This window comes from Hibiscus syriacus, unplaced genomic scaffold, assembly GCF_006381635.1.
Source record: "Hibiscus syriacus cultivar Baekdansim isolate YM2019G1 unplaced genomic scaffold, ASM638163v2 tig00112354_pilon, whole genome shotgun sequence".
NCBI lineage: Eukaryota > Viridiplantae > Streptophyta > Magnoliopsida > Malvales > Malvaceae > Hibiscus > Hibiscus syriacus.
Window position 1 is genome coordinate 192,133 of NW_024063314.1, and position 15,055 is coordinate 207,187.

A 15,055-nucleotide genomic window follows, 5' to 3' on the forward strand; every position below is an offset into this window, starting at 1 on the left:
GAAAAATCCATGAAGCTAAAACTATATTATATAACACATGTATATATATGTGTGTGCGTTGAGGGTGCAATACAAGTTGGCAACTTAAGGAGCATATGGAACTGATATTTTCAAAATTACTAACACAAACAGATATCGAGAGAAGATTATCAGTGCCGACACGTATTCTGTATTTGATTCCCTTCGCCGACGGAGAAGCCGGCTGTCGGTATGCCGACTTGCGAGTTACGGATGTCGGCGGGAACGTGTGGACTTTCCGATGCATATGGCAAGATGGGATGTACGCGAAGCCTGTTTTCTCTAAAGGGTGGCTTGAATTCGTGTACGCCAAGCACCTTAAAATCTATGATAAAGTAGTTTTGTATGTAGAGAAAGATGTTGATGAAGCTGTTGGTACTTATAGAACTGAAGTGAGAAGGAATGTTTTGCGGTTGATGGGCCAGGATATTTGGATTGAGGTTGAGCATTTACACCTTTATGGTTTGGCTTAGATTTTATGCAAATGTATGGGTTTTTTTTTAACTTTGTCCTTCAGATTATGTTTGGATCAACTAGAAAAGTTCGAGTTAAAAAAATAAGAGTTTGTAAAACTTATTATCGAACTCCTCGGGCCAAGGGGTAGAGTCAGGTGGCATTATATTAATGAGACTGCTGGTAACATTGATTGTGAACTCCCTTGATCTGAGCACACATACATCTCCTTCCCCTGCTCGAATGCTTTGGCTGCATTCATTGCCAAAATCTATACCAATGAGGCAAAGCTTTTACAACAAAAGGAATGCAAATGCTTGAATAGTTTCGTTAAATAATCACCGAAACTGGTTGAAAAGAACCCAAAGAGGTTCTTTGAGGAAGTTAGTTTAGATGGAGATCCAGATGAGTTGAAGGTTAACATCTTGTCCCCAAAGTCGGAATCTGAATGTATATCAAAGTGACTGCAAACTATAATTTCATCAGGAACTGGAAGCCTTGTCCAGCTTCTATTTAATCCAAGAAGAACAAAACTATCATCGGAATTGAAATCTGTATGCGATAGAGCAGATCCAAAGAAAATAGAGAGTGGAATTGAGGATGATTCGAGCATTCGCAAGGCTTCTGCTGGGTAATACTACTAAATACCGTCATTTCATTTAGCTTAGCTCAGAAAATTTCTGCATACCCGGAGTCAACTGTTGATAACTGGTACATTTTTCATTATTTTAGATTTCATCTTTGCATGCTTTGAAATACTAGAAATAGGTTTTCCCTAACACTGTTCAAACCTATGCATAGTGTCAAGACTAAAATGGAAACAAGGATGTAACTAGATTTCATCTAGTGGCAAGGAAGTTCGACTGGCCTAAGGATTCGGTTATGTGGAAGCTGTTTGCAGCTTAACTGCATTCTCTTCTTAGATTTGAGCAACCATAGCTAAGGTGATTTATCTAAGCCATGTAGCTGCCATTAAGAGTGCTTTCTACTCAGATTCACATGAAGCACTTCCCCAACCATCTATCCACTCCAATATGTGTTAGGTAGTCCTCGTATCGCCTGTTTCAAACCCCCAAATCTACACTTATCGTATTAGTTCCATGCAAATAGTTGTACTTCCCTAGCCTTACTTTAAACTTATGATGCTATGAATAATACCCTTTGTGATAAGGTACGAAAAAAGAGTGATCCATGTAATAAAACACAACATTCCAAAGAAGAACCATTGGACAATGTTGATTGAGGAAACTAACTGTCCGTGTTCAATGTGTATAGAAAAGAAACCATACTCACATGATACCCAAAAGGTGGTTTAGCAACATCATCTAGCCCCATGGGAGAAGTCGATCAAGCTTTCATCCAAGCCGGCGAGCACCGACCCAAACTCGATACCATCGAAACCCAGGGAATCCCAATCCCACTCATCGATCTCTCAACTATAGACCTCAAGCTACTTGTTTCAGAGATTGCAGACGCCTGCAAGAACTGGGTTTTTTTTCAAGTCATCAATCATGGTGTGCCTTTGGAATTATTCACAAAGATAAACACAGCAGCTAAAACCTTCTTCCATCTAACCATAGAGCAAAAAACAAAGGTTAAACGAGATGCAGTGAATTCATACGGTTACCACGAAAGCGAGCACACCAAGAATGTTAGAGACTGGAAAGAGGTGTTTGATTTCTTGATCAAAGACCCATCTTTTCTACCTGCTTCGCCTGACCCTGAGGATCAAGAAATCAGGACGTTGAGTAACCAGTGGCCTCAGAACCTTCCCCAGTTTAGGTAAATAATCTTCCCTTGGGGATCTTTTTTCATGCCTGGAAATGATAGAGAAGGTGCTAGTGTTTTTTTTTTTTGCCTTTGATATGTTTGATAAATTAGCTGACAGAGATGAACAAATCTATGACTCCCTTCAAGAATTAATTTTTTGGCTTAAAGATGACCATGTTTTACAAATTAGCAAATCTTATTAATTTCTTTAACAATTTGATTTGGTGATTGTCATGTCAAAGTTTGGTGTTAGGCTCGATTAACTTGACGTATTTATCTACTAAAAACTGAGCTAGATTTGAATTTCTCATATTTGATTTCAAAATTAATTATATATGTTCAAGCTTGAATTCTAGATGAGATTTTTCAATAGGAGAAGAAAGACCGATTAGACTCGTAAACTACTTAGCTGGATTTGAAAAATGATGGAGTCAAATATGAGGTTTTTTTCAAGTTAAATCGGAACAACTTACATGCACAAGTGCCTTGGTTATGCCTTATATTAATTTGGCACCTGGTTTATTGTTGGATGGGGAGGTATGCCAAGAGTATGCTCGAGAACTGGAAAAACTAGCTTAAAAGCTATTGGAACTCCTGGCATTAAGCTTAGGCTTACCATCTAACAGTTTCAATAGCTACTTTGAGGATCATACATCAATGATAAGATTTAATCACTATCCTCCATGCCCTTGCCCCGAGTTAGCACTCGGCGTCGGTCAACACAAGGATGCCGGTGCCTTAACCATCATCGTTCAAGATGATGTCGGAGGACTACAAGTAAAGAGAAAATCGTACGGCGTTTGGGTTCCTGTTAAATCGACACCAAATGCCTTTTTCGTCAATGTTGGTTATACAGTTCAGGTAACTTAAGATTAATCTTGGTCCATCGGAGCTGGACTCAGACAAACGGTTTTTATTCAGGTCAGGTTAGTATGATGTTATCCACGATTCGGTTTTGCATGTTTGGAGCAATGAAGCGTACAAGAGTGTGGAGCATAGGGTGGTGGTGAACTCAGAAAGGGAAAGGTATTCGATTCCGGTCTTCTTCTTCCCTTCTCACTACGCGATGGCCATTGGAGGAGCTTGTGAATGAGCAAACCCCCCCCCCCCCCAAATACAGAGAATACAACTTCGGCGAGTTCTTTGTTGCTAGAAGTCGGGGTGATTATAAGAAGCTAAAGGTTGAAGACATTCAGATTCATGATTTCAAAATCATATAATTAATGAGTATTGAAATCCTACCCAACGTTGTCACGATTCGATCCAGTCTGTTAGACCCTATCATGGGATTGTTTGATGATACTCTGATTTTTAATGCTCACACTATCTTTAACTATTTGATCCATATTAATTAGTCATAATTTTATGATATACTTACGTTCACAAGGATATCCAATATTCAGTCCATAATATTTTAATATAATTCAATTACATTTTATTTAATCTATACAAAATTTATATGTCATAATAACAAAGTTTCTAGAACAAATTATGCCAGCAAACCCCTCTAATGTTACCTACCACAAATTATTTTGAATTAAGAGGTGTTTATTTTCGATTGTCTTCGATTACCTACCGCCAACCGACCAATATATTGTTTTCTTAAGAAAGTTGTCTTCTTCAGTGTCTATAAAGCTTATTTTCAAACTATCCAACCACTACATTCGAAAGGTTTCACCATGGGAGAGATTGATGAAGCTTTTGTGCAGGGACCTGACTACAGGCCGAAACTTAGTACAATCAAAGTCGATGAGATCCCAGTAATCGACCTGTCGGCATCCGGAACCCAAAAACTCGCTGTAAAGATCGGGAAGGCGTGCCAAAAATGGGGTTTTTTCCAAGTGATCAATCATGGGGTGCCTTTGGAATTACGCAACAGGGTGGAGAAAGTGGCCAAAGCGTTCTTTCACCTTCCCATAGAGGAGAAAAGGAAAGCTAAGCGAGATGAACTGAACTTTACGGGTTACCATGACGAAGAACATACTAAGAACATCAGAGACTGGAAAGAGGTTTTCGATATGTTGATACAAGACCCCACGATTCTCCCAGCATCGTCTGACCCGGATGATGAAGAAATTATGACCTACACTAATAAGTGGCCTGAGAATCCCCCTGAGTTTAGGTAAATAAAGGCTTTAAATTTTGGCTCGCAATATGCTTGCTTAAACGACTGAAAATAATTTTTACATGAACATTTTCCTTTAATTAAGCTCTGTTAAGATTTTGGTCATATATATGATACGCAGTTGTTTAACTAATTCGGGTTTTGGCACTTGATTGATGCCATATGTTTTGTGTATATAGAGATACATGCCTGGAGTATTGCAGAGAGGTGGAGAAGTTGGCTTTCAGATTGCTGGAACTCATTTCTATAAGCTTAGGTTTGGCGGCTAATCGGTTGGGTGAATTGTTTAAACACCAGACTGGTATGTTGAGACTGAATTACTATCCACCTTGCCCTTCTCCTGAGCTAGCACTTGGCGTTGGTCGACATAGGGATGGTGGTGCCTTAACTGTGCTTGCTCAGGATGATGTTGGCGGCTTACAAATTAGGAGGCAATCAGATGGGGAGTGGATTCCTATCAAACCAATCCCAAATGCCTACATCATTAATATTGCTGATACTCTTCAGGTAACCTTGCTTTTTTGGTACAAATAGCCGGGATCGAATGAACAAGGTTTTGTTCGTGTTCGTTTGTTTATTTTTAAAGGTGTTGATGCTCAGGCTCGTCTGTTTATTATCTTGTTTGTTTGTTTGTTTATTGTAAAAGGGGATGGGATTTTGCAGGTCTGGAGTAACGATCTTTACGTGAGTGCAGAGCATAGAGTGGTGGTGAATTCTCAAAGGGAAAGATTTTCGATTCCATTCTTCTTCTTCCCCTCCCACTATGTCGCAGTGAAACCTCTAGAGGAGCTAGTGAATGACAAAAATCCGGCAAAGTATAAGGAATATAACTGGGGAAAGTATTATGTTAATCGAACCGGAAGCAACTACAAGAAACTTGATGCCGAAAATGTTCAAATCGATCATTTCAAGGCTCCCAAATCTGGGTAATTGTTGCAGTAACATCTTGATTCTAAACTATTACCTGTTCTAAGTTTCAGCTTTATATTGTCATGATATAATAAATAGAGTTTGTATCATCATATGGAAAATGTACTTTTAATCTGCTTCAGCATTATGATTCTGTAAGTATGAAGTTGATTAAGAAAGCTGTTTTCATGTAACTTCTCGAGTTAAAGTTCAAGCTCGAAAATCGAGCATTGATTATAGGATGTTCTTTTTTGTTATCCGCCGACCACTAACTTTTATAGGCAACAAAACAGAACATAATGCCATTTCAAAAATAACATAAACAATTGAGTTTTGAAAACCAACCCTAGAGTAACACATTGGCACGACCGGAATCACATTGCATATATTATCTCGCCACTACTATCGATGTCTAGTTCGGAATCATTGTCAAGGTCCTCCATATCATCATCAAGGTCCAGGCAACCAGTCAAATAATGATCGAGATTATTTTTATTCGTTGCCGGGATAGTGGCATCGGAAATGATCGACATGATTTCATCAACACTTTGCATAGGTTGATCAGGTTCTTCGAACTGATCATTCATCGAGCTCTCATCAATGAGATCTGCTGTTAAGTTATTTAAAAACCACTCATGATTCTTAATTTCTATAATGGATATCCTCTGTTGATAACGAATTGAATCAAAATTATATACTTTGAATTTATGAATCAAGTACCATGGGGAATTGAGGTTGTAACTTTTACAAATCTATGTTGCCCGGACTCTTAATTTTTCTTTAAGTACTTGTGCCCGAGTAATAACATAGTTATGAGTAAGCCTTTGCTATTTCAAGTAATCATGAAGCATGATAGAGGCATAAGTATGAACTTAAGGTCTCAACAAAGAGAGAACTAACCTTTGTTGTGTCAGCCTCAAAGATCCTCGAGAGGAGATGACTGCACTCGGGGGATATATGGACATAGTCTGGGATCGAGTACTGGACATGTATAATTCGCTGCAAGAACCAACCGATTGCATTAGTCGAGATTTGAGGAAATTGCTACTGTTGGCATAAACCGAGGAATGGGCTTACATATATTGTTTTGTGGAAGTTCTTCGGATCATCATAACATATATGGTTACCCCACAAGACCAGACATATGCAAGCTGACATTTAGTTCAGCAATAAAATTTTGCATGTGACGAGTGTTGAATAAGGTATAGGTACAGGTTTAATGGGGACATTTGGACCTGCATACATATAGTTGAATATATGCCGGGATTTTAGTAGGGCAAATATGAAACAATCACCTTTCCGTCATTTCCTTTCTCGAGAAACACTTCAGGAGCTATATAAGCTGGAGTTCCAACAGTCGATTTCGGTTGCGAATGCAGCACCGAGGACTGGAAAAAGTATACCATGTCAACATAAACATAAAATGAAAATCAAAGACATGAAATGAAAAATGCAGAGGGGAAAAGGAAAGAAAGACGGGTCTGCCCGATGAAACGGGAGAATTTCATTTGTTACAAACACCAGATAAGAGTAAGTAAGCGACATTGAGATATGGATGTTTGAAGAAAATAAAGAGCTTTTACACCTTGGAATACCCGAAGTCGCAAATCTTCAAACGAGGAGCTGGACTGCAATCCTGTAATGTGCTCTCCAATTTCAAGTCCCGGTGGCATATTTGCTTCAGAGAGGAATTCTGAAAAAGGATTTAAACTTGTATTCTCTTTAAGATGAGTAAAGGAACAAAATTATAGTTGCTTACCATTGAATGACAATAACTCACTGCTGGTATAAGTTGTCGAGGAACAAATTTTAATCCTTGGTAATGCCAGCCAACCCTACTAATTTTACCTACCACAAATTATTTTGAATTAAGCAGTGTTTATTTTCGATTGTCTTCGATTACCTACAGCCAACCAACCAATATATTATTTTGTTAAGAAAATCGTCTTCTTCATTGTTTATAAAGCTTATTGTCAATCAAACCAATACATTCGAAAGGTTTCACCATGGGAGAGATTGATGAAGCTTTTGTGCAGGTACCTGACCACAGGCCGAAACTTAGTACAATCGAAGTCGATGAGATCCCAGTAATCGACCTGTCGGCATCGGAAACCGAAAAGCTGGCTATGGAGATCGGAAAGGCGTGCCAAAAATGGGGTTTTTTTCCAAGTGATCAATCATGGGGTGCCTTTGGAATTACGCAACAGGGTGGAGAAAGTGGCAAAAGCGTTCTTTCACCTTCCCATAGAGGAGAAAAGGAAAGTTAAGCGAGATGAACTGAACTTTACGTGTTACCATGACGAAGAACATACTAAGAACATCAGAGACTGGAAAGAGGTTTTCGATATGTTGATACAAGAACCCACGATTCTCCCAGCATCGCCTGATCCGGATGATGAGGAATTAGAAGCTACACTAACAAGTGGCCTGAGAATCCCCCTGAGTTTAGGTAAATAAAGGCTTTAAATTTTGGCTCGCAATATGCTTGCTTAAATGACTGAAAGAGTTCTTACATGAACATTTTCCTTTAATTAAGCTCTGTTAAGATTTTGGTCATATATATGTATATGCAGTTGTTTAACTAATTTGGGTTTTGGCACTTGATTGATGCAATATGTTTTGTGTATAGAGACATGCCTGGAGTATTGCAGAGTGGTGGAGAAATTGGCTTTCAGATTGCTGGAACTCATTTCTATAAGCTTAGGTTTGGCGGCTAATCGATTGGGTGAATTGTTTAAACACCAGACTGGTCCTCTGAGGCTGAATTACTATCCACCTTGCCCTTTTCCTGAGCTAGCACTTGGTGTTGGTCGACATAGTGATGGTGGTGCCTTAACTGTGCTTGTTCAGGATGATGTTGGCGGCTTACAAATTAGGAGTCAATCAGATGGGGAGTGGATTCCTATCAAACCAATCCTAAATGCCTACATCATTAACATTGGTGATAATCTTCAGGTAACCTTGCTTTTTTGGTTCAAATAGCTGGGGAACTGGTCTTGAACGAACAAGGTTTTGTTCGTGTTCGCTTGTTTATTTTTAAAGGTGTTGATGTTCGGGTTCGTTTGTTGTTTGTTTGTTTATTCTAAAAGGAGATGGGATTTTGCAGGTCTGGAGTAACGATCTTTACGTGAGTGCAGAGCATAGAGTGGTGGTCAATTCTCAAAGGGAAAGATTTTCGATTCCATTCTTCTTCTTCCCTTCCCACTATGTCACAATGAAGCCTCTAGAGGAGCTAGTGAATGACAAAATTCTTATGAAGTATAAAGAATATAACTGGGGAAAGTATTATGTTACTCAAAACGGAAGCAACTACAAGAAACTTGATGCCGAAAATGTTCAAATCGAGGATTTCAAGGATCCCGAATCTGTGTAATTGTTTCAGTAACATCTTGATTCTAGCTTTAAATTGTCATGATATAATAAATAGAGTTTGTATCATCATATGGAAAATGTACTTTTAATCTGCTTCAGCTATATGATTATGTAAGTATGAAGTTGAATAAGAAAGCTGTTTTCATGTAACTTCTCGAGTTAACGTTCAAGCTCGAAAATCGAGCATTGAATATAGGATGTGCTTTTTTGTTATCCGCAGGCCACTAACTATTATAGACGGCAAAACAGAACATAATGCCATTTCAAAAATAATATAAACACGAGTTTTGAAAGCCAGTGGCAACAAATGCTGGATCCTTCATCGGTTGACCACCCTAGATTAGCAAACTCGCATGACCAGAATCACATTGCATATATTATCTCGCCACTACTATCAATGTCTAGCTCGGAATCATTGTCAAGGTCCTCCATATCGTCATCAAGGTCCAGGCATCCAGTCAAATAATGATCGAGATTATTATTATTCTTTGCCGGGATAGTGGCTTCTGAATGATCTGCGTGATTTCATCAACACTTTGCATAGGTTGATCAGGTTCTTCGAACTGGTTATTCATCGAGTTCTCATCAATGAGATCTGCTGGTAAGTTCTTTAAAAACCACTCATGATTCTTAATTTCTTGAAGGGATATCCTCTGTTGATAATGAACTCGAATCAAAATTATATACTTTGAATTTATGAATCAAAATCTATGCTGCTCGGACTCTTAATTTTTCTTTAAGTACTTGTGTCCGAGTAATAACATGGTTATTAGTTAGCTTCTGCTATTTCAAGTAATCATGAAGCGTGATAGAGGTATGAGTATGAACTTAAGGCCTCAACAAAGAGAGAACTAACCTTTGTTGTGTCAGCCTCAAAGATCCTCGAGAGGAGATGACGGCATTCGGGGGATATATGAACATAATCTGGAATCGAGTACTGGACATGTATAATTCGCTGCAAGAACCAACCGATTGCATTAGTCGAGATTTGAGAAAATTGCCACTGTTGGCATAAACCGAGGAATGGGCTTACATGTATTGTTTTGTTGAAGTTCTTTGGGTCATCCTGGTCTTCAACGCTCCAACCAACATAACATATATGGTTACCCCACAAGACCAGACATCTGCAAGCTGACATTTAGTTCAGCAATAAAATTTCAGCATGTGACAAGTGTTGAATAAGGTATCGGTACATGTTTAATAGGGATATTTGGACCTGCATACATATATTTGAATATATGCCGGAGTTTTAGTAGGGCAAATATGAAACAATATTACCTTTCCGTCATATTCTTTCTTGAGAAACACTTCAGGAGCTATATAAGCTGGAGTTCCAACAGTTGATTTCGGTTGCGAATGCAGCACTGAGGTCTGGAAAAAGTATACCATGTCAACATAAACATAAAATGAAAATCAAAGACATAAGAAATGCAGAGGGGAAAAGGAAAGAAAGACGGTCTGCCCGATGAAACGGGAGAATTTCATGTCTTGCAAACACCAGATAAGAGTAAATAAGCGACATTGAGGATATGCACCAGATATGGATGGATACTTGAAGAAAATGAGGAGCATCTATACCTTGGAATACCCAAAGTCACAAATCTTCAAACGAGGAGCTGGACTGCCATCCAGTAATGAGTTATCCAATTTCAAGTCCCGGTGGCATATTTGCTTCAGAGAGGAATTCGGGGAAAAAGGACTAACCGAGTCAACTCGTATTCTCTTTCAGATAAGTAAAGGAACAAAACAATAGTTACTTACCATTGAATGACAGTAACTCACTCCTGATATAAGCTGTTGAAAGAAAAATGGTGTCTGCCAGAGGTGTAAGTTTGACAAGAAGAAGAGGAATGAATATAGACTAATCCGTAATCGATCAAAAACTACTCGAAAACATCACATAAAAGAACCTCATCCTCGCTGAACCGGCCAGCATTACATATCCGTTCAAATAGCTCTCCTCTCGCATCGTATTCCATCACGATAGCCAGATGTGTTGGTGTTAATACGACCTGTGTGACACCATATACTCACTAGTTCAAAAAAATCTTTCTCGAAGATGAGAAGAGATAATAAACATTAATGATCGAAACATCGACAGACCTCTTTGAACCGGATGATATTCGGATGCCTTAGGGACCTGTGGTTGATAATTTCCCTTTGCACATTTTCATCAATCTGTTGCATATAACAGCACATTGAGATGAAAAAAGGAACACGGAATTGAACTCATAAATTCTTCATAGACACATTAGTCAAGTCCAGAATTACACAGTATCATAAGAATTTGTAAACTCGGAAAATGAACAATTCGCATTCGATATTTCAGTAGAAAGAAGGCCATTGTGCAGGTATTGAAATTCCAACTCCAAATTTATGGGATGCCATCTTTTAACAATGTTATCCACCGATTCTCGAAAAATAACACTTCACAATGGCAATCCCTCAAACACAGCGAAGCACGATTAACACAGGAAGAAACAAAGAAGTTGATCATCAAAACTAGCAATGAACTGAAATGATAATCAAATTCCACAAGCTCAAATCAACTAAACCTTCAACAAATCAAAGTCCATTTCAAGCTCAACACCATCAGAAAAATTTAGGATTTTTAAAATAAAGAGTAAGAAAAGGGATTAAGGGACACTAACCCTGTCACCTCTCTCGATATACTTAACAGCAACAAGATCATCAGTATGCTTATCTCTCATCAACCTAGCCAACCCGAAATTCCCAGAACCAATATCTTTAACCAATTCATAAGGATCGGTATCATGTATAATAGGCAACTCCATCCCAGGCTGCATTGTTATCGCCGATCGAGCCATTAAACGCTCCACTCAAAAGCTTCTTCTTTTTTTATTTAAAAAAACTTCTAAAAAGCCAAAACCACTCGCATTATCATCTGATATAGCAGTTTCAGAGAAAATCCACTAAGATCAAGCTCGTCGGTGCTGGTTTACGAGGTAACGTGGCAGCAGAATGACCGTCCGATCATAACAGGTACTCCCTTTTGGTTGGTGAAAATATGGGTTATGGCCCGTGAAACGTTTACTCTCGCTTGATAATCTTTTGCAAGGATTTTGTTTCTAGGGGACGATAGATTTTATTGAGAGAAAAGAAACAGAGAAGAGAGTGTTTGGCTCATTTAGCTTTACAATATGAGTGTGTGCGAATATACATGTACAGGATCAATGAACCATGACGGAGGGCAGAATGGAGAGAAACTTTGGGCGAGCTTGTTTCAGCAATATTGTTTTCTTCTCCACGGTCCATTGCTGGAACACAACTTTCAACTGTTTCGTTCGCTAAAGTTGGTTTTAGCTAACTTAGTTTTTCCCATTGAATTTGTTAAAGTAAAGAGTTAAATCAGTTTGTTAGTAAATCATTGATTATTATCATGTTGGACACATTATAAAAATAAAAGATCAAATTATGTCATTAAACTGAAAGGTTTATATCTTGAATTTTAACTTAATAAACCAAATTTGTCAATGAATTCATGGGATAATGGGTGATGGCCCCAAAGAAATTCACAATTAATGTTATAAAGCCCAAAGCTTTATCAATGGAGGCCATTGAAAAACCAAATCTTTAGAACCCCAGAAGGGGTTGTGCATATACAGCAGCAATGCTAGTAGTAACCAAAGCTCAACACCTTTCCCCATCTCTTTCAGCTACCATCTTAACAGGTTTTCCTTCTTTAAACCCTATAAATCCCTCCAAAAACCATATGCGCGCTTACCCTTTATCTTCCCTCTCTTCCCACTGCCCTCTTTCCAGCATCCAACTCCGCTTTTCCCGCCCCTCAACCCACCGCTCCTGCTCGACGCTTTTGCCGCCCTCTTTTTCCCGCCACCGTTGCTTGGCTTCTCCCTTGTTCTCGACCGCTCAAGTTAGTCCCGTCGATGAAAAGGGAAGAGAAGAGGAAGAAGAGAAATGGGATTCGTCCAACAACGAAAACGAAGCGTTTGCTTTTGAAGACGGTGGTGGGATTTTCGCGGGGAACGACATGAAGCATTTGGCGTCGCCGGTGATCGAAGTTAAGGAGCTGGAAGAGTTGCCGGAGCAGTGGCGAAGGTCGAAGCTAGTTTGGCTTTGTAAAGAGTTGTCTGCCCATAAGGCGGGGACTTTGGTCAGGATTCTGAATGCGCAAAGGAAGTGGCTGAAACAAGAGGAAGCTACTTACTTAGCTGTTCACTGTATGAGAATTCGAGAAAACGAAACCGGGTTTAAGGTATTAAATTCCTTATTGATCCCGCTAAATTGTATATATGAACCGCTGATATGTGCTGTTTACTGCATTTCAGGTTTATATGTGGATGATGCAGCAACCTTGGTATTTTGCTCTTGCTACCAAGCTAGCCGACTACATGGGGAAGGAGGCAAAGTTCACAAAATGTAGAGAGATATTCGATGATATCATCAACTAAGGACGTGTGCCTAGTGAATCTACATTTCACATTCTGATCGTTGCGTATCTCATTGCACCTGTTCAAGGTTGCCTGGATGAAGCTTGTGGCATTTACAATCGGATGATTCAGCTAGGCGGCTACCAACCTCGTCTTAGCTTGCATAACTCGCTTTTCCGAGCTCTTTTAACTCAACCGCCGGGAGGTTCTTCCAGATATTATTTAAAACAGGCTGAGTTCATCTTTCACAATTTACAAACATGTGGGTTGGAGATACACAAGGATGTATATGTTGGCCTAATTTGGTTGCATAGCTATCAGGATACAGTAGATAAAGAGAGGATAAAATCGATGCAGAAAATGATGCGAGAATCGGGTATGGAAGAGGGAAGAGAAGTGCTCGTGTCCATCTTGAGAGCTTGTTCCAAGGAAGGGGATGTAAACGAAGCCGAAACAACTTGGATCAAACTACTCGATTACGATGGTGGCATCCCTTCTCAAGCTTTTGTTTATATAATGGAAGTTTATGCAAAAGTCGGAGAGATCACGAAATCTTTGGAGGTATTCAGGAAGATGCAGAAGCTTATGGGCTCTGCCAGTGTTGCGGCATACCACAAAGTTATAGAGGTTTTGTGTAAATCCGAGCAAATGGATGTTGCCGAGTCACTTATGAGAGAGTTCATCGAGAGTGGTAAGAAGCCTCTTATGCCATCTTACATCGAGCTAACAGATATGTACCTCAAGTTCAGCCTTCACGATAAGCTTGAGTCGACCTTCTTAGAGTGCCTAGAGAAATGCCGACCCAATCGGACCATTTTCAATATATACTTGAACTCATTGGTCGAAGTCAGTAATCTTGGCAGAGCAGAGGAAATTTTCAATCAAATGCCTGGTAATGCGACAATCGGTGTCAATGTTGAATCATGCAATACTATTTTATATGGATACCTCTCTTCCAGAGATAGGTTGAAGGCCGAAAAGATATATGATCTGATGTGCGAGAAGAAATACGAAATCGAATCTCCATTAATGGAAAAGCTGGAGCATGTCCTTACCTCGAGCCGGAAAGAGGTTATGAAACCTGTGAGCCTAAACCTAAGCAAAGAACAACGAGAGGCTTTAGTGGGGTTGCTTTTAGGTGGTCTACAGAGTTTCGGATGAAGAGAAAAAGAATCAACTGATACGGTTCGAGTTCAATCAAGATTCCGTTAGGCATTCTATTTTGAAGAGACATATTCATGATCAACTTCAGGAGTGGTTACATCCCTCGAGTAAGCTAATTGCCGGTGAGGATGCTATCCCGTGCAAATTCAGCACTATCTCACACTCGTAGTTCGGTTTCTATGCGAACCAGTTTTTCCCAAAGGGTCAACCAGTGATCCCAAAGTTAATTCACCGGTGGCTGTCTCCAATTGTACTTGCTTACTGGTATATGTACAGTGGCTACAGAACGGCATCCGGCGATATTCTTTTGAAGCTGAAAGGGTGCAGTGAAGGTGTAGAGAAAGTTGTGAAAACATTGAAAACAAAATCATTGAATTGCAGGGTGAAGAGGAAAGGGGGAGTGTTTTGGCTAGGATTTCTTGGAACCGATTCGGGGTGGTTTTGGAAACTGGTTGAACCTTACATATTAGATGACCTGAAAGATTTTATCCAGGCGGGCAGTGCTACCACTGACGATTCTGCTGTCGAATCTTGAGACTTCAACTTCGACAGTGCATCTGATTCTGAAGAAGACGAGTAACACATTCATCCGAGATCCACAATGCTGTTTTTAGGTTGCATTTACATTTATGTATAACTATCGACCAAGTAAATTAAATTAGTAGGGAATATACTATTCTTTTGCTATGCATTTTATGTCTGATATATGTATATATGTGTTTTCACTCAAGCTTTCATGTTGAATACGGTAATAACCTATATGCTTATACTTTATGTATATATGTGTTTTCACACAAGCTTTCATGTTGAATACGGTCATAACCTATATGCT

The 15,055-nt window shown here is 39.3% G+C and overlaps 2 protein-coding genes and 4 pseudogenes across 4 annotated transcripts; 4 read left to right on the top strand and 2 right to left on the bottom strand.

Moving 5' to 3' along the window:
• The first annotated feature begins 1,683 nt into the window (after positions 1 to 1,683).
• On the top strand, positions 1,684 to 3,467 carry LOC120178611 (annotated as a pseudogene).
• A 445-nt stretch (positions 3,468 to 3,912) lies between these two features.
• Positions 3,913 to 8,455, top strand: LOC120178662 (flavanone 3-dioxygenase 2-like). Of its 3 annotated transcripts, none has more exons than XM_039184464.1 (3): positions 3,913 to 4,363; positions 4,546 to 4,873; positions 8,365 to 8,455. In XM_039184464.1, exons 1-3 carry the CDS (start codon positions 3,921 to 3,923, stop codon positions 8,404 to 8,406), a joined length of 813 nt encoding a protein of 270 aa, XP_039040395.1. In that variant the 5' UTR covers positions 3,913 to 3,920; the 3' UTR covers positions 8,407 to 8,455. The 3 variants fall into 3 exon arrangements, with proteins under 3 accessions (XP_039040395.1, XP_039040394.1, XP_039040396.1); XM_039184463.1 differs by lacking the exon at positions 8,365 to 8,455 and adding an exon at positions 5,030 to 5,404; XM_039184465.1 differs by lacking the exon at positions 8,365 to 8,455 and adding an exon at positions 5,013 to 5,184.
• On the bottom strand, positions 5,626 to 6,460 carry LOC120178665 (serine/threonine-protein kinase SRK2E-like). The gene is made up of 3 exons (XM_039184468.1): positions 6,353 to 6,460; positions 6,176 to 6,274; positions 5,626 to 5,940 (listed from the first exon to the last, which is right to left on the bottom strand). Exons 1-3 carry the CDS (start codon positions 6,431 to 6,433, stop codon positions 5,650 to 5,652), a joined length of 471 nt encoding a protein of 156 aa, XP_039040399.1. The 5' UTR covers positions 6,434 to 6,460; the 3' UTR covers positions 5,626 to 5,649.
• LOC120178667 lies at positions 7,277 to 8,676 on the top strand (annotated as a pseudogene).
• Positions 8,677 to 8,977: 301 nt separating this feature from the next.
• On the bottom strand, positions 8,978 to 11,475 carry LOC120178666 (annotated as a pseudogene).
• Positions 11,476 to 12,179: 704 nt separating this feature from the next.
• LOC120178612 lies at positions 12,180 to 14,803 on the top strand (annotated as a pseudogene).
• The last annotated feature ends 252 nt before the right edge of the window (positions 14,804 to 15,055 follow it).